General features: G+C 43.1%; 1 protein-coding gene across 1 annotated transcript in view; it reads right to left on the bottom strand.

Annotated features, from left to right (window-relative positions):
• The window catches only part of KCNMA1 (potassium calcium-activated channel subfamily M alpha 1), a 1,147,148-nt gene that overhangs the window by 307,581 nt on the left and 820,751 nt on the right, over nt 1-18,816 (bottom strand). Inside the window, exons 5-7 of the mRNA XM_007938677.2 lie at nt 17,290-17,365; nt 5,037-5,112; nt 577-747 (exon numbers count right to left, since the gene is read on the bottom strand). Of these exons, the coding sequence (XP_007936868.1) occupies nt 577-747; nt 5,037-5,112; nt 17,290-17,365 (323 nt within the window). The remainder of the gene's footprint in view (nt 1-576; nt 748-5,036; nt 5,113-17,289; nt 17,366-18,816) is intronic.

Here is an 18,816-nt window from a genome sequence, read left to right as displayed (position 1 = left end):
CTGGCTGTTTGCAAAACTGCAACCTGCTCCCGGGTGGTGTCCACCGGGATGAGCCCCGTGTACTCTCCATCCTCTGCTGTGGGTACCTTACTCTTGAGGGCAGACCCCAGCCACAGTGTTTGTTGGAAGTTTAGGGAGGAGCGTGAAGGGGGAGGGGAGCTCTTGAAACCGCCAACTGTCTACAGAGTATCAACAGAATCTACCAGGGTCAGGTGACAGCAACTGTCCTTGCAGAATATCAGATCTTGAGTTCCATTACTAAGGGACAGGCACTCTGTTTATTAACAATAGCACTTTCTTAAGACAATTAGGTTTGCCCCTGGCTATATAGCTGTCCCTGACAAGGGCAATATATCTGGGTGGTATAACTCTTTGTCTATAGGAGACTAACTTAATACACCAAAGAGTGTGCAGGAAAGTCACCACTATGCTTTATTTACTTAGCTGGATGCAACACTAAGACAATCACTTGCTTCTAAAGTAGAAACATGATACAAAACTACAACACTTTAAGTACATGGATAATAGAAAATACTTAAGACCGTATAAGTCAACATCATAATAAAGGGTTTTTACCAGTCCCCCAAGGATGAAGAAGACCATGAAGAGGCGGCCAAGTGTGGTTTTTGCATAAACGTCCCCATAGCCAACGGTGGACATGGTGACCATGAGTAAATAGACACATTCCCAGTATGTAAGCGCCTGGTTGTTTTGGAAATTTTCCCATGGGTCCCCTGAATTCTCCACCTATGGCAAGGGGACAGGAGAGAAAAACAAAACAAAATTACATATATGTATAATAAACCAGAAAACACGAGTGCTCCAGCAGGCCACGTCCTGATCCACATGGCCCTCCACACAATGTCAATGGTTTCCTGGGTAGAGATCTACAGACGATGGCTGAGCAGTAGGTAATGGAGGAAGTGGAGTTGTGGGAGCTCTGGTGGCATGTTGCCTAAAGCACTTGACTGCTAATCAGAAGGCTGGCAGTTCAAACCCACCAGCCACTCCTCGGAGGAAGGTTGGACAATCTATTTCCGTAGTGATACTGCCTCAGAAACCCAAGGAGGGGTCTCTATGAGTCAGAAATGACTTGATGGCAGTGAGTTTGCTTTGGTTTTCTTTAGATGATTAAGGCAAAGAAGAGAAGGAAGGGAGGAGATATCCCAAGTGCATTTTTCTTCTTGCTCTTGCAGATCAGAGGTCAGCTGAACCTTGGGGCATTGTCTCTGGTCAGGTCTGACAGCATTCTCTTCAAGAAAAGAAGCCAGAAAGCCCTTCCTTGACCTTCCTCTGAGAGTTTCTGTTCAAGCTCAGAGTCCTGGTCACTAACACTGTCACCCTATCAAGGGTCTCCTCCTGTCATCATTTTGACCAACGAGATGCCTGGTGGGCCTTGCCCCTTCAAATCTGATGTTCATATTCCAGACAGACTTTGGAGAGTCTCTCAGAGATGCGCCATCTTCCTCAGTTTCTCTGTAGACTGCTCACGAAGCATTCTACACTTTGGCTGAACAATTTCCCTGAGAGCAGGAAAAGTAACCTCATGAGAACAGTTAGCATTTGATCAACCCTTTAACCAAGCACCTCCTGCAAACTTCTCCTAGAAAGGGTCAGAAAGTAAACATTTTCAGCTTGGCTCTCTGTCACAGGTCTCAATTCTGCCATGGTAGCCCGAAAGTAGCCATAAATCAGCTGCTGTCCAGTTAATTCCAACTCGTGATGACCTCACGTGCCATGCCAAAGTAGAACTTCCCCCAAAGGTTTTCAAGGCTGTGACCTTTCAGAAGCAAGGGCCTCTGCCTGGGTTCAAACCTCCAACCTTTCAGTTGGCAATCAAGCGCTTAACTGTTTGCACCAGCCAGGACTCTGAAAGTAGCCATAGGCAAGACCTAGAATAACGGGCATGGCCAGATTTGGCTCATGGGCTGTACTTTTCCCATGCCTGCCTTAGGCTTCACAAAACATTTCCCTGTTGGCCCATATTTGATCTGCCAACTCTACTATGACGGCGACAGGACAGCCACTGTATCTCTGCCTGGGAGATGAAAAGACTACCAGAAAGAGCAAGTGACTGGGCTGGATCCTCAGACTACTACCTCAGACCCCAGCCCTCTCAGCCACTGGACAGTCAACTCATGTGATGTGCCACTGGCTGGCCTCCAGCTCTCCCTCTGCAAACTGGTTCCAGGACCTGGCCTCTTTCACACATTGATGTTGTCCTCAATATGTCATCTTCATGGAGGTTTCTTGGTGACCCAGAAGGTCGTTCACATAATACTTCTATAAGGTAGGGTCACATGCCACCTCAAGACCACGCTCTCCACTACATGTATGCTTTTAGCACTTGGCACCTGATCGCAACAAGAACTGGTGTGATTCATCTAATAGTGATTTCAGCCATGAATCCTGTCGGCATAAGGGATTGGATGGGGAGTTCCCAGTGCCTCTCGACTTCTGATCCAGGCCTGTCTTCCTTTGGGTGATAACGGCATAAATCCCACACAGAAGGTAACTAACTGCATACTTCTAAGCCCCTATACAGGGGTTCCTGGGTGGCACAAATCATTATGTTCTGCACTACTACTAGTTTGAACTCATCAGAGATGTCTCAGCACTTCCAGATAAGCAGAAATTAAGGTCATTTGTTAAAACCAGACCAACCTTACAAGAGGTGCTAAAGGGAGCCCTTTGGACAGAGAATCAATGACAGCCAACAACAACTGACCATTAATACACATGATGATATAACCCAGAAACCAACCCAGCTATGGAAGTATCCAAAGTAAATAAGCCTACAAGATTGTAAACAGGGAACTGGAGAAATCATTTGACAAACGAGTACAACTACAAACCAAAAAGAGGGAAAAAACTGTGTTGTTACAGAACTTCTAGATGGTAGGGAAGTCAAGACAACTACAAGATAGAAGGGAATGTTCTACACTTGGGAAGAAAAGTATAAATTACAGGTTTACCTCAAAGAAAAATTATAAACCTTCACATCAAAATAAAAAAGAGGACCAGCACAAATATTTAGCCAATACTAAAACAATAGCTCTGGTAGCATAGTGGCTAAGACACTTGCCTGCTAACCAGACGGCTGGCGGTTCAAACCCACCAGCCACTCCTCGGAAGGAAGGTTGGGCAATCCTACTTCTGTAGTGATACTGCCTCGGAAACCCAAGGAGGGGTCGCTATGAGTCGGGGCCAACTCGACGGCACACAACAACAACAACAACAACAACAAAACAATAGCAATGAAGGAAGTGATAACACAATTCATAAAGAAAAGGACCTCAGCATAGAAAGTTATATGGAACAAAGAAATTGATACCACGAAAAAGCACCTAACAAAAATGACGGCAACAAATTCATATTTGCTGATAATTACGTATCTGGCAAGGGACTTATCTCTAAGATTTATAGAAAACCCCAATGCCTCAACACCAAAGGAATTAACAATCCAATTGAAAAATGGACAGAAGACATGAATCAACACTTCACCAAGGAGGATATTCAGGTGGCCAGCTAATACATGAAGGGATGCTCACAATCATTGGTCATCAGAGAGATGCAAATAACAACAACGAGATACCATCTCACCCCAGCACTTATGGCAAGGTTCAATGAGACAGAAATAACAAATGCTGGCAGGGATGAGGAGAGATTGGGACCCTCATACACTGCTGGTGGGACTGTGAAGTGATACAACCACTGTGGAAAGCAATATGGCGATTCCTTAGAAAGCTGGAATTGGAGATCCCATTACTAGGTATATATCCTAGAGAGGTGAAAGCCAGGACAGGATCAGATATGTGCACACTCATGTTCATTGCAGCACTATTTACAATAGCAAAAAGATGGAAACAACCTACATGCCCATCAGCAGAAGAGCAGATGACCAAACTATGGTACATACACACAACGGAATGCTATGCAGCACTAAAGAATAATGTAGAGTTTGAAAACAACACATAACATGGATGAACTTAGAGGACATTATGCTGAGGGAAAAAAGTCAATCACAGAAGGACAAATATAGTATTAATTTGTTGTTGTGGAGGGTCAAGGAAAGGTTTATATATGGAAGGAAACTTTCTTTGTTGGCTGCCAGGGGTGGGAGGGGAGGGAACACTGCCAAAAAAAAAAAAAAAAAAAAATTTCAGATGCATCACGGGAGGCAAGCCTGGCCATCTAGTGGTAATCTACTTCTGAAAGGTCACAGCCTTGCAGTTTATGGAACAGGCTTACACCCTGCACACAGGGGGTTGCCTAGAGTTGGGATTGACTCAACAGCAACCAACAACGGCAACAGGCCCTCTCACACACAGACAGGCTCAGCAAAAGAAGGTCACCTTTATTCCAAGCTTCATAGTTAGATGGGGCTCCTTCGAGATGTAACAATTTGTGTTCATATGAAATATGTTTTCCACAGTAGTTGTGTTCTCTAAGGCAATGGAAAAAAAAATCTGCTTTGCGAAGGTGAGAACAGCTTGACTTAATAATATAAGGCTTTCAAAGAGTCATTAATTTTAAAAGAATTATCATTTTCAAGGTACAAAATGACATGCATACAATTAGGCAAAAGAATCAAAGGTGGCTTTTCATAAGGGGGAAGCAGAGAAAAAATGAGAGATCTAATTTGTGTTTAGCACTAAATCAGAGGTGTAAGAGGTCTTGGTCCAACTTTCAACCTTTTCACCAGGCCTTTTCTGGCTGTTTCCTGAGGAAGCACTGCCATCTTGTGGCTCAGTTGGGTTATTGCATACAGGATGAAAAATTCTACCAGAGTCCATTGCAACACTGGTGAACTGAAACATGCAGGTTAATAGCCCGAATATCACTCACCATTTGGAACTGGTTTGGGATAAAAGGGCTGGAAACCCAGACAACTGTACGATTGTTTGTCCTTTTCTTTCATTCTACAGCTGGGCTACAGTTTCTCTCCAGCGATAGAAATTTCAGATAATAAAGTGACCTGCAGAGGCGCTTGTTTCAGGACAACCAGAGCTGAGCGGGTCTCGCAGGATACTTACCAAATGGATGAACCCGGCTGCTGTCAGCCATGTGCTGATAAATATGGAGAGCAGATTCACCAGCTTGATGGAATTACTGTGCAAAAGAGACAACAAGCAAAATCCCCAAGTTACAAAGAGAAGGTCTATTGCGGCTCTCCTAGGATGACAGCACCCTCTTCAGGTGAGAGGCAAACCACCTCTAACTGATTAACCATTTCTCCCTTGTGAGAGAGAATATGCAGGGAAGTGGCATGAAGGAGGGGAGGCATGAGAGGCAGACCGTAGCCTATAGGAATGTCACATCTGGACTACTGTAGCTGCTCTCTAACGACCTAATACTGTGAAAATTAACTCTTAAAAATTCCACTTTTATTTTGAAAATCTTCAAGTTTGTAGAAAAATGGAAAGAAAGAGTACAATGAATGCTTGCATACACTTCCCCTAAATTGACAAATTATTAACATTTTGCCAAGTTGCCTTTTATCTCTATATATTCTTTTCTCTTCCTTTTTTTTTTGGCTGAACTACTTGCAAGTAAGTTATAGACATCATGACATAGCCCCACAAATATTTCAATACTCAACTCCTAAGATGGAGGACATCTTATAATCACAAGACCACTGTTGTTGTTAGGTGCCTTTGAGTTGGTTCTGACTCATAGCGGCAGAAGAGAACAGAACAACAGAAGGAAACAGTCCAACAGAGTGAAGCACTTCCCAGTCCTGCACCATGCTCACAACTGGTGGTATGTCTGAGTGCAGGGTGGCAGGTTGCAGCCGCTGCCTCAGTCCTTGTTGAGGGTCTTCCCCTTCTCACCTTCTCCTTTACCAATTAAGCAACATCATCTAATTTGTGGTCTTTATTTTTCTCCCAAACCCACTGCCACTGAGTTGATTTCAATACAGCACACCTACAGGACAGGGTAAAACTGTCGTGCAGGGGTTCCAAGTCTATAAATATTTACAGAAGCAGATTGCCTCATCATTCTCCCACAGAGAAGATGGTAGGTTCAAACTGCCGAGCTTTGGTCAGCAGCCAAATGCTTAAACCACTACACCACAACCACAGCTCCTTTCAAAATTTCTCCAGTTGCCCCTAAATTGTATTTATAGATGTTTTCATTTTTTTCTTCCTAGTTATTGTTATTATGTTATTATGACCCAGGGTTCAGGCGATGAAGGGTTCTTTCCACCAAGGGCCAAAGAGTAAATATTTCAGGCTTTGTGGACTAAATTGTGTGTCTTTGCAAGTACTCAACTCTGCCACCATAGCAGGAAAGCAACCTCCGGGAACATCTATAGGAATGGGTGTGGCTGTATTCTAAATAAAGCTTTATTTACAAAAACAGTATGAGCTACATTTGAACCATCAGCTACAGTTTGTCAAAGCCTGCTTAGTTTCTTTTACACTATAAATAACACCTCCCCATCCTTTTATTATTTATTTTTAATGACATTTTACTTTTTTTAAATTTTAAAAATTCTTTAATTGTGATTTGGGTGAAATCACAATTACAGAGCAAATTGGTTTTCCATTCAACAATTTACACACATTTTGTTTTGTGCCGCTGGTTACAATCCACACAGTGTAACAGCCCTCTGCCCACTTTTCTCCCTGTGTTTGCTGTTTCCAGTCAGCCTTCTTCCTGTGCCTTTATCCCTGGGAAATGATCTCCCTTTGATCTCCTTCGCAATTGGCTCTTCTAAGGAATGTGTAGCTCCCAGGGGCTACTGTTTACCTTCCAGACCTGTCTATTGTTTGGCTGAAAGTTGGAGCCATAGGGGTGAGTCCAGAAGGGTGTCTAAGGGCTACAGTCTTGGGTTCCACCTGTCTCTATCCAACCAATAAGCTTGGTCTTTTTTATGAGTTTTGCTCCATATTTTTTGCCCACTCTACCCACCTCCAGTTGTGATCCCTTTCAGCAGTGACAGCCAGTTACCATCTAGTTCTTCTGGACTCATGGACACGGAGAACAACCAACAGTTGTACCTTAAATGGTTGCTCACAAGCTTTTAAGACCCCAGTCATTACTCACTAAAGTAGCATATAGAACATAGTCGTTGTGGACTATGTTGTGCCAATTGACCTTGATGACCCTGGAGACTACGGTCCTGATCTTACTTCTATGTGAACCCAGGCTAATTTGCCTTGTAGAGTGTCTCACAGTCTTGATTTGTCTGATTTTTTCCTCATGATTAGATCCTGTTTAAATATTTTTGTTAAGAATACTCTGCTAAGATGGTATCACACGAAGATGTCCCAACTCAGTGATACTAAGTCTGGTCACTAAGTTAAGAAAGGAATGCCAGATCTCTCCTCTGAAAGGCACTCACATACCTTCATAATTAATGTGTTGTCTGTGGGGTGAGACTTGCCCTAGACGACCCACCTGAAGGTTGGCACTTTGAACCCATCCAGTGGTACCATGGAAGAAAGGTAAAGATTATAGCCAACAGAACCCTATGGAGTTCTACTCTGAAGCCTGACAGCAAAGGGTTTGGTTTTGAGTTTGATTAAGGAGAGACTATGAAACAATACTAATATCCTGCCCTTCAACAATCATATACCTAATATTTTAGCATCCACTGGTGCTCCTTGTGTGGATCATTTGGAACCTACTAAACTTTAAGCTCCATGATAGCAGAGGTCTTGTCTTACTCTCTTCTGGGTCCTAGAAGCAGCGAGAGTTCCTGGTCTAAAGTAGGGCCTCTAGGAATATGAACTGAATGAACGGGTGTCCTTGTCATTACCCTCCCCACTGAACTTCATCCCCTTCATTCCCACTGAGTTAATAAATCCCCTGGAATACTGCTGTCAGTAGGTTACTTTCTATTGACTGAAGTGTTATGTCTGAACTCTTTCCTTCCATCTTCAATACTCTCTGAACTTTCAGACTCTTCCACCACTACTCTTCTACATAAGCTCTTCAAATTTTCATCACAGTCAAGTCTATTTACTCTGTCTTGCTTTTACTATAACTCAACAGGAAGGCCCTTTCCATCTATGCAAATATTTCTCATTCTTCAAGAACTGGGTCAATGCCCATCTCTCCTCCTTCATGTCTTTCCACCTACCCTCCAATCCAAAGGGACTTCCTCCTCCTGGCTCTTACCTCCAGTCACTTATTGGTAATTAATCCCACTGTCTTAAGGTATCTTTTGTAACATCACTTCAGATTGCTCTGTGACTCTTTGAGTTCTTACTGCATCTTGAAGAAAAGAACTCTATTTGCTACTTCTGTGAGTCTCCCAACAGTTGGGCTTCATACATCCCATGAAGCAGCTCATAATTCTTCACCGACTGATCTGTTACTACTATCCTCTCCACCTCCTTCGTGGAAAGCCAAGGACATAAATTCTGAGTCTAGGATCATAGTAAGAGCTGTATTAGGTATACAGCTAACACTTTTACAATTCTTTTGTAGTGCTTATCTCACATACCACTGTTCTAAATGCTTTATAGATATTAATTCATTTAATCCTCATAACAACCCTATGAGGTCCTCAGAAGTTAAGAAACAAATTCACACAGTAACTAGCAGAGTTAGGATTTGAACTCAGGCAGTTTGGCTCCGGGGCCTTCACCCTTAGTCACTACACTGTAGTATAAGAGTCACAGACCGGTGTTCCACACAAAATCTTTAACTGCTGAAGCAAAGTTGTGCCTCACCCCAACTCTGAGCATAGGATATTAAAAGGATCAGAAAGTGTGGCCCCAAGGTGAAAATAGACCCTCTAGAGATACCGATTAACCTCTTCAACCACCACAGAAAAGAATGGAAAAGGAGAAATGCCAATGACTTAAACTATTCCAGGGCCACCACATGCAGAGGAAGGTAGGACAGGGGCTGCAGTCCATCGGGAAGCAAGAGTGTTTGCAGACAGAGCCCTGGGTCAGAAGTTCTAGGACAAGCATGATGCCAAAGTCCAGATATGTTTGTTTCTCCAATTTTTTTTCTTTTACATAACTGAGCAGAGGGACCTGTCATCTTAATTTTCTAGAGTTGATCCTGACAGAGTTCAGGGGAAGAATAAGCATACAGTTTCAACTTTGTGGGTGAGCTTGAGCTTTTGAAAGGTGTGAAAGACTTCCTTATGGTTTAAAAACTTAGGCTAAAAAAAAAAAAAAAAGAAAAGTTTTCATGCCATCTTTCTAGAGTTGCCAGATTATAATGTTTGCCCTGAACATGGGCATTTTGAATGGGCACTTGGTCAATGTAGAATAGAGTCAACATTCCTCCCCTGCTGCTACTTTGTAAGCCCTCTAAGATGTGATCTAAAATTAGAGAGTGAGAAACAGATGACGAATGAGTAGCCAGTGGCAAAGGGAGAAATCTCCAGGAAGTGTGTGTTGTTCATTTTCTCAGAGGATAATTAAGTACCAAGTTGATTCACTTACATACTCTTGGATCCTTGAGGCCTGAACCAATCAGTGCCCCACCAACAACCATTGGAGCCCTCTTGAGATATTAAAGCTATTGGAGTCTCAGAGCTTCTTGGGGCTTCAGAAAAATGACCTAAATGTGGTGATTATTAATCTCTAAATGACTGTCACAGTGATATTAATAGTGCTTAAGGGAGCTCTGCTGTGTGTAGAACATTTAATCACTGTTGCTGAAACAGCCCATGTTCAGCACCGAAATCTGATTATTTTTTATAACATCAGCATCATTACAGATTCCTAACATTAGGAATTTGCTTTCCAAATTAAACTCTGTGGCCAGGCAATCATCTGAAAGGTATGGGCAAAAGATGCAAGATGAACCCATGTTGGACTCTGTCATTACTCTGAAATTCAAACCTCACCAGGCTCAGTAGAGCTTCTTGGAAAGACAGAGGTGGGTGGCAGGGGCAGTGTTGTGTGCTCTGCTGGCAAAAGAGGCCACTGGAGATATTCGTAGCTTTTGTGGTCAAGCCCAGAGGTCCGGACCAAACTCGAAGTGTTCACTCATTAGAATGATTAGAATCATTGTAATACGGATTCTACTTGCATTCCCCTGCCTAGAAAAAAGAATGGATTATCATCTCATCATGAAAAACTGACCCATCAAAAGGAAATCTTTTTTGTGCTTCAATGCCATGAGTTCTCATTGGCCATTAGAGTCATTCGTGTGAGTGGACACAGTGAATCATCAAAGAGTGGACACAAGGCCTTGTAAACCATCAGAGACCTTTTCCAGGACCTCACAGATACTAGGAGAAAGAAAGTTTGTCTCTTGAGATTCTAGCTGGAAACCCAGAGCTGTTGGGGTCATCATTGCCCCTAGGATATTGCACAAGAGAAATTTTGGTTAACGCTGAAAATGTCATCCACTTTCCACAAAGAAGTACAAATCTGTCCCTGTTCGGCTTCCCCCTCTTTTCATCTTTGTCTCTGGCTCACAGTATCGTCAAGTACTATTTTGTTTTACTGCTACTATTGCTGGACAAATGGTCATCTCCTCATCTCTGTCCTGACTTCCACTGCCTAAGGCTGTATTCCCTACTACTCTTGCCTGGTCTCTTTCCTCCGTAACACCCATCTCTTCTACACTGGTCTCCAGTCTATAGTCTTGCACTTTTCAAAACCACTCTCTACACAATTGGTGGACTACTGGAGCTTTCTAAATTGTAAATCTGACCATGTCCCTGTCATTCATCTTCTCCTCAGAGTAAAATTCATAACATCTAAGAGCCTTCAGGGTTTGGCTTGTACCTACACATACTCTCCCCTTCCCTATCAAATCCAACTTTTTAAGTATTTTATATTGGTGCCCTCTCTGAAGTCATATATGTAATGCAGTGACTGTAGTTCTGAAAATGTGCAAAAAAATATGTATTCAGTTAACAATGGATGATAGCTCATACCTATAACAGAATGTCCTGGGTAGCAAAAGCAACATGGTAAAATATTAGTAATGATTCTCACAAAGTGGGGTGGTGTGGGGACAATTGGATTTTATGTTGTTGTTGTGAGGTGCTATTGCGTTGGTTCTGATTCATACCAACCCTGTGAACAATGGAACAAAACATCATCTGGTGCTGTGCCATCCCCACTATCCTTGCTCTGTTTGAGCCCATTGTTGCAGCCAACGTGCCTATCCATCTTGTTGAGGGTCTTCCTCTTTTTCACTGGCCCTATACTTTACCAGCATGGTATTCTTTTCCAGGGACTGGTCCTTCCTGATAACGTGTCCAAGGAATGTGAGACAAAGTCTCACCATCCTCACTTCCAAGGAGCATTCTGGTTGTACTTCTTCCAAGACAAATTTGTTCATTCTTCTGGCAGTTGACGGTAAGATTTGATATTTTTCCCCAACATCTAATTCAAGGGCATTAATTCTTCCTTGGTCTTCTTTATTCATTGTCCAGCTTTCACATGAATACTAGATGACTGAAATAACACAGCTTGGGTCGGACACACCTTAGTCCTTAAAGTAACATCTTTATATTTTATGTTTTTCTATGTTGTTGAAATTTTTACAATAAGCATATTTTAATAATTAGGAAAAAACAAGGTTATTTGTGTTTTGAAAAATAATTACTGTGTAATCTATGTCTAATCACTAATATCGACCACATTAAAGAAGATGTAGTATCACAGTCTTTTAACATAGCTGCTTACTTTGCTCTGAGCTGAGAATAAATGTTCCTGTTACCTTCAAGTTTGCTTGCCAAGGAACTACCAAAAGCCCAGACAATTACATGGAGTCCCTCAGTCTCCCATCAAGAAGACATTTTCAGGAAAGAGTCTGTTAGGCCCTTCTGGTGTCCCTGGGTGGTGCAAACAGTTAACGTGTTTGGCTGTTAACCAAAAGGTTGACATTTGAGTCCATCCAGAGGTGACTTGGAAAAAAGGCCTGGTGATCTACTTCTGGAAAAAAAAAGGCATTGAAAACTCTATAGAGCACATTTCTACTCTGACACTCATTGAGTCATCATGATTTGATGACAACTGGTTTTTGGTTGGCTTATCCTTTGAGGAATCACATACATACAGTTTTTCTTTCATTTTCTCTGCCATCCTGTTCACTTTGGTTTCTGTTCTGGTTACCTAGTACCACTCTGACAAGAATATACCACAAATGGGATGGCTGAACAAACAGGAGTTTATTCTCTTACAGTTTGGAGGCTTTAAGTCCAAGTTCAAAGTGCCAGGCTTCAGGGGCTGGGTGAAAGCCCCCCAGCCTTAGGCTTCAGCTCTGCCTCCAGCTCCCAGCCCACTGAAGCTACAGGCTTTTCTTCACTCAGACAGCTGCTGGCCGCTGAGACTGACAAGCCCGAGGTTGACAAGTAAAAAGGCACAGTCCCAATGTTACCAAACCACACATCAGGCCATTCATTCAAGTCCACTGAAAGTCCCAAGGTGGGCAGAACATGGCAGGCTGCTGAGCAGTGACAAGGCTACATGCATGGTTCAAGCGTGCCATAAGCTAGAGACCGTTCCCAAAGCTGCTACTTATATATGGGAAGCAGACCACATACCCAAAGCAGCTACTCAGCTGCTCCAATAGATTCCACCATGGAGTTAATTAACAATCTCACCTTAGGGAGTAACTACATTCAGCTGCCCAGCCACTCAACCAGGCCCAGCCAAGTTGGCACACACACACTTAACTACCACAGTTGTGCTCTTAATTCTCCAGCACTCTCCCTCTCTCCCCATATGCTTCTCTACCCTGTTTCTTCCAGCTCTTGGCCAAGTGAGGCAGCCAAAGAACAGAATAAGAGATAGCAATTTCAAATCATTATTTCAAATCCTGTCTTAAAGGCCTCCATCCCTATCTAATGCCACACACTGGCAGAGATCCACCACCAGAGAGAGCCAGACAAAATCTCCCTCGAGATGATTATGTAGCTGCACTCACTCTTCTGTATGGTCACCATTAGAGCAGTACAATCTAGAAGAGTTAGGAGAGAAGTATGGAAAGCCCAATGCCCTGCAAAAACCAAGGCTTCCATTTCTCCAACCTGTGCTTGGGGCTACACAGAAGAAGGAGGCAAAGTTTTAATCCATGCCTAGAGATCTGGCATTTATCTCTACCATCTTAACCTCTTCTCTCTGCCTCTACTCCAGAACTCCCAACCTCCAGGAACACAGAATGACTCACAATACCCCCAGGTGCCAGGTTGTCTCACCCATGTGCTTTCTGACAAGTGCATGTGTGCAGCTTCCTTGATGGCCCCACTCTCCCCATCCCTTACATCCTCAACCCTCATCCCTACCAAGAAAACTCCTAGTTTTCTACAGGCTTTCCAGAACACCTACTTTTCCCTGAGAAGATCCTTAACTGTCCCATGATTCACACCAAGTCTGGCTTAATACTCTTCTCCATACCATGTGACCTCTAGGTGTACCTGGTTAGCACCAGCCACACTGTCTGCTGCTCACTCTGCATTCCCCCCATTGACAGTGAGCTATGATAGAAGACCCGATCCTAGCACCTGCTTCACTGTTGGTCCAAATAGGAGCTCACCACAGGCTTGGCTGTGAACATAAACAAGGAGAGCTTGGAAAATCCAAGTTGTGGGCTTATGATAAAAGCACCCTCTGACAATAGAAGAAGTGTGATTTAATGAGAAGTTGGTGCAAGGGGAATTGCAGCCTGGGGCTAAGATGGCAGACTCCCAAGCAGCCTGCAACTCCATGATGCTTCCTTAGGGGCATCTTTCTCTTGGATTTATAGTTACCTCTTTCCCTAGTGGGCTGCTTCAGCTTTCTCCTCTCCACACTAGGAGAATGAAACACTCATAAACATAGTTATCAGATGGACTGCTCACCATGTTATTAGTGATACTTCCTGTATCCAAAGGAAAGGAATCTTTTCCAAGGAACAGGAAATTGGTGGGTGTTCAACAGGAAATTGAATGAAGTTCCCCCAAGATGTCTGTCAATTTGGCTGGGCCTTGAGTCTCAGTGGTTTGGCAATTATGTAATGATGTAATCTGGTAGTTATGTAATGATGTAATCTTTGCTCATGATGTGATCAGATGTGAGCAGTCAATCAGTTGTAAGGGGATTAGGATGGGATGCAATATCCTTACTCGGGTCACAGCCCTGGGCCAATGTTAGGGGAGTTTTCCTAGGGTATGACTTGCATCAGTTTTTATCTTCTAAGAGACAAAAGGAGAAGGAAGAGAAAGAGAGACAAGAATGTACTACCACAGAGAAATATGAGCTAAGAGCAAGGCATGTCCCTTGGACTCAAGATCCCTTTAATGAGACCCTCCTGGACATAGGGGAAGAATGATGCCAAGACACATGGAGATCTCCAAGGGGTGCTGGCCCCACAGATGTTGAAAGGAGACAGAGAACTTCCCCTAGAGCTGAGAGAGAAAGCCTTCCCCAAGATACGGCACCCTGAATTTTGACTTTTAGCCTAGGATGCCTCCAGGCACTTGTCTAAGGGCTAGACTTGTCAACCCAAGGAGAACGCTGAGCATCTTTGGCCCAAGGCTTACTGACAGAGTCGGGTGCCTGTAGCACTTACTGGTAGAGCTAAAGAGCTTTGTAACATTTGCCTGAGCAGGGCAGAGGCCAGGCTGGCCCAAGTGACCTGAGAGGTTGAGGGACCAAGAGGCCAAGGAACCACAAAGGAGAAGCTGAAGAGACAGAGTATGAAGCAGAGCTTCCTCGGTCTCAAATGGTAGTGCCATGATCTCTGTGGTCTCAAGGGGTGGGACCACGGCCTCTGGGGCTTCAAAGGTGGAGTCACAGCCTCCTAGATTTCGGAGTCAGAGCTTCACTAAGTATGTTCTAGAGTGTGGGGCTGCCATTCACAAGTTCAGTGGACAGAGCTGCTTCCCAAACCTGAGGGGGCAGGGATGCCATGCCCAAGAAGCAGAAGAATGGGGCCTGCCAAAGCCAAAGGGTGGGGTTGCCACTCAGCTGAACTAGGAGAATGGGGCCACCCAAAATAAAGGGAGCAGAGCTGCCAACACAGTGGGCCTAGAAGGCAGAGGCCCAGGGACAAGTGGCCTCCATACAGAATACAGAGAATACAGCCAACATCCAGAATCTGGAGGGCAGAACCACTGCCCAGACGGTCTCAGAGAAAACGGATTGTTTTCAAGCCTTGAGAGCTAATGTAAATTGTTCCGCTGGGTTTTTTACTTGCTTGGTGCCCATTATTCCTTCTTCTCCTCCAATTTTTCCCATTTCTAATGGGAATGTCTACCTTCTGCCTTTTCCACTATTGTACTTCAGAAGCAGATAACTTGTTTTCTAAATTCATGGATGAAGAGGAATTTTGCCTCAGGATGGAATCTGGACTGGGAGTTAAGACTTTTGAGATGGTATAATGTAGGAAAAGTGTTTTGGATGTGGCAAGGACATGAATTTTGGGGGACCAAAGGGTGGAATGTTATGGACTGAATGGTGTCCTGCCAAAATATGTGTCAGCTTGGCTGGGCCATGATTCTCAGTAATTTGGTTTGGCAGCTACATGATGATGCAGTCATCCCTCATGCTATGATCTGATGGGATCAGCCAATCACTTGTAGGGGGATTAGGGTAGGATGCAGTACCCCTACTCAGCCTTGATCTAAGGGGAGTTTCCTTGGGGTTCAGCCTGCATTGCCTTTTATTGTATAAGAGATAAAAGGAGAGAGAAGCAAGTAGAGAAAGAGTGACCTACTACTACCCAAGAAAGAAAAGCCAGAAATGGAGTATGTCCTTTGGACTCAGGGTCCCAGGGCTGAGACCCTCCTAGACCCAGGGGAAAAATTATGGCCAGACACATGGAAATCTCCAATGGATGCCAGACCCACAGATGTTGAAAGGAGCCGACAGAGAGACAAAGCCCTGCCCTAGAGCTGAAGCCCTAAATTTGGAATTTCAGCCTTCTAAAGCATGAGAAAATAAATTTGTTTGTTAAAACCATCCACTTGTGGTATTTCTGTTATATCAGCACTAGATAACTAAGATAGTGTGACTCCTAGCCAAAGGCCAAAAATGATATTTTATTCAGTGACCCATCTTTCTCCAAAGTTCAAAAAGAACCCTTAGGTATGCAAAGAGGGCAAGAATATAGGGCTCTCCACATTATTCCTCAGAGTAATGGCATCTTCTGAAAATGCTGGTGTCAGAGAATGAAATGGGAAGGGTGGTTGGACACACAAGAAAAAACTCTGATGACATCAGATGTTATTTCTAACTTGGCTAATTGAAAGTGAATGTCCTTCACATCCACAGAGATGCTTAACTGGGGAGGGGAAACCTATTTGTGATAAAACAAAAAACTAGAGACAACACCCAAAAAGGCAGCAAGAGTTGGTTGCATTTGTTGGATGGGTCAGATTCTGGAAGCTGAGGCCTAGCCTCCATAACTGGGAAAACAATGCTGAATCTCAGCCCTCAAAAATGCAGGTATGTTCATTGTAAATAACAAACTACAGACGAGGTATCCTATTTTTAAGCATTTATCAACCACATTAAAGCTAACAAGAGAGGAAATGGAACATTAGAAGTGAGCTTCTTAAGTGTAATTTCCTGTAAGAGAAATTTATGGCCTGTACTTATTCTCCATTAGAGTACGTCTAAGCTCTTTTATTAGTTTATTCATTACGACGGCCCTGGTTTCAAGCCAGCTCTGTGAGCCAGCAGGTCATCAAGAAAGGGACCCTCTGGGGGATTTTTTCCTCCTGGTCCAGTTGTGTTTTCCAGATCAGAAGGCAGTTAACAAAAGTCGTCATGGTGTCTGCGGTGGGAGATTTTTAGGTTTTCCCCAAAAGGTAATTCACAGAGCAAGCCCCAGGGGCTACATTGGATATAAAATGAACATCTAAAACGTACTTTGAAATGAAATGATTTTCTGTTTGCCGTATGAGGTTTGTGATTGCCTGGCAAAGAGTGTTGCTTCTATTGCTTTTACGGCCAGGTTCAATTTCTTATTTAGTGATGTAATAAAGGGGTGATTTAGAACCTGGAGGCAATGACTTCCCAATCAATGAGCAAATCCATCCCTCACCCTCTGTGTACGTACCCATGTGCACACCATGGCTGAACTCTTAGCAACCTGCACGGTACTCAGATGACAGTCACGCTTCTCCCCAAAACTGTCCCTACTTCCCATGTTCACAATTGGTTCTCTCCCTTTGCCCCACAGTTCCCACGGCTCTGTGGAAGAGAGGAGCCCAAACCCAACTCAGCCACCTCCTTATCTGTCTCAGATTACTATTGCTGCAAATAGCAGAGCTCTGACTTTATTGTGATTAAACCAAACACATCTGATATTTAAAATCTGACACTGGGGACAAGAATGAGGAAAAATAATGAAAAAGATCAACCTTACCTTGTTTTAAGGATATTCAGAAACTGCAAAATTTCTGAAAACTGTATCAGTCTGAGAGCTCTTAAAAATCTCAAACCTGAAGAGGAAACAAAATAGAAATGCATTATTTTCAATGTAAGGTATTAATGTCTGCACTCTGCCAGTTGATTTACAGCTGCCAGACTGAAGGAGTGTGAAGCTCCCACAAAAGATCCACCATCCAGTCATGTGGACATGCTCTTTATTCTGATTCTTGGCTAGCTTAATCCCAGGTTGGTAAACTGCCTCTCTAATTAAAGGTGGCCTGTTTGGGGCCACTTTAGAGGAAGGTCTGCTGGGGAGAGCTCAGTTTATTGAAGATTCTAAACTGTCAGTCTCTGATTTAAAGAACTGTTTCTAAATTACCCGGTAGTCTGGGTGGATTTCGTTTCTGAAAAACACTGGGAGCTGTGATAGCTCAGAGTAACCCTTGTGCTGAACACAGATTAAACAGAAGAAAATGCAGAGATCAGAAGGGGAGGCTGATAAAATGAAAAGGCTCAGAAGCTAAAAGTACAATCATACATAAACTGATGGAGGGTTGGGTTAATATTGCTTAAAATTGAACTCAATGCAGAGCACAAGATGGGGAAGTAATCTCAGAAAGCAGAGAAAATAAGGAAAAGGAAGGAAAAAGATGAAATTTAAGGAACTAGAAATGGAATGGAGATCAGAGAGATGCAATCTGCGAATAACATGTGTTCCAAAGAGCAGTTCAAACAACATGTAAGTGATGATTAAAGCTTCATAGAAAAGAACTTCCTAGATATGAAAAAATGACATGATTTAAAGGTAGAAAAATAACCATCTCTTAAAGACCAATAACACAAGTATCTAGCTTTTTTATTATTATTTCAAATATTACAATACATCTATTGACATCATGAAAGTAGTGGTGGGGGTGGGAGGGTTGGAAGTTGCCATTAATAAAACTAATATCATATAGCTCTCTATAACAATGTGTTAAACAACAACTGAGCAACACTTAGAATTTTGAGACCCAAGATTTTTATACCCAGTAAAGGTTAAAAGAATTCTTGGATCTCAAAATTCTGAGTGCTGCTCATTAAAAATATAAGGAGCCTTGGTGGTACAGGGATTGAGATCACTTGACTGCTAACTGAAAGTCAGCAGTTTGAGACCACTAGCTACTCTGCAGAAGAATGATACAGTAGTCTGCTCTCACAAAAGCTGTGGTCTTGGGAAACCTATGATGCAGTTCTACTCTGTCCTGTGAGGTCAAAAGCAGTACATTTTTACTATTTATTCTAATATTATTTATTGATTGATTGATTGATTGATTGATTGATTGATTGTGATTTTGGTGAAGATTTATAGAGCAATTTCACTTTCCAGACAGCAGTTCACATATACTTTGTCTCATGTCATTGACCACAGTTTACCACAATGCAACAGCTCCCCTCCCACTTCCTCCCAATAGTTACCTCTTCCCAGTGACCATCCCTCCATACTCTCCTGCCACCTGAGCTGTCTCCCTGTGCATAAGCA

The sequence above is a fragment of the Orycteropus afer genome, unplaced genomic scaffold, assembly GCF_000298275.1.
Source record: "Orycteropus afer afer isolate SDZICR_OR568_19922 unplaced genomic scaffold, OryAfe1.0 scaffold00052, whole genome shotgun sequence".
In the NCBI taxonomy this organism is placed as follows: domain Eukaryota; kingdom Metazoa; phylum Chordata; class Mammalia; order Tubulidentata; family Orycteropodidae; genus Orycteropus; species Orycteropus afer.
Note: the sequence above shows the minus strand (reverse complement) of the source record. Positions and strands in the feature narration are given on the sequence as shown.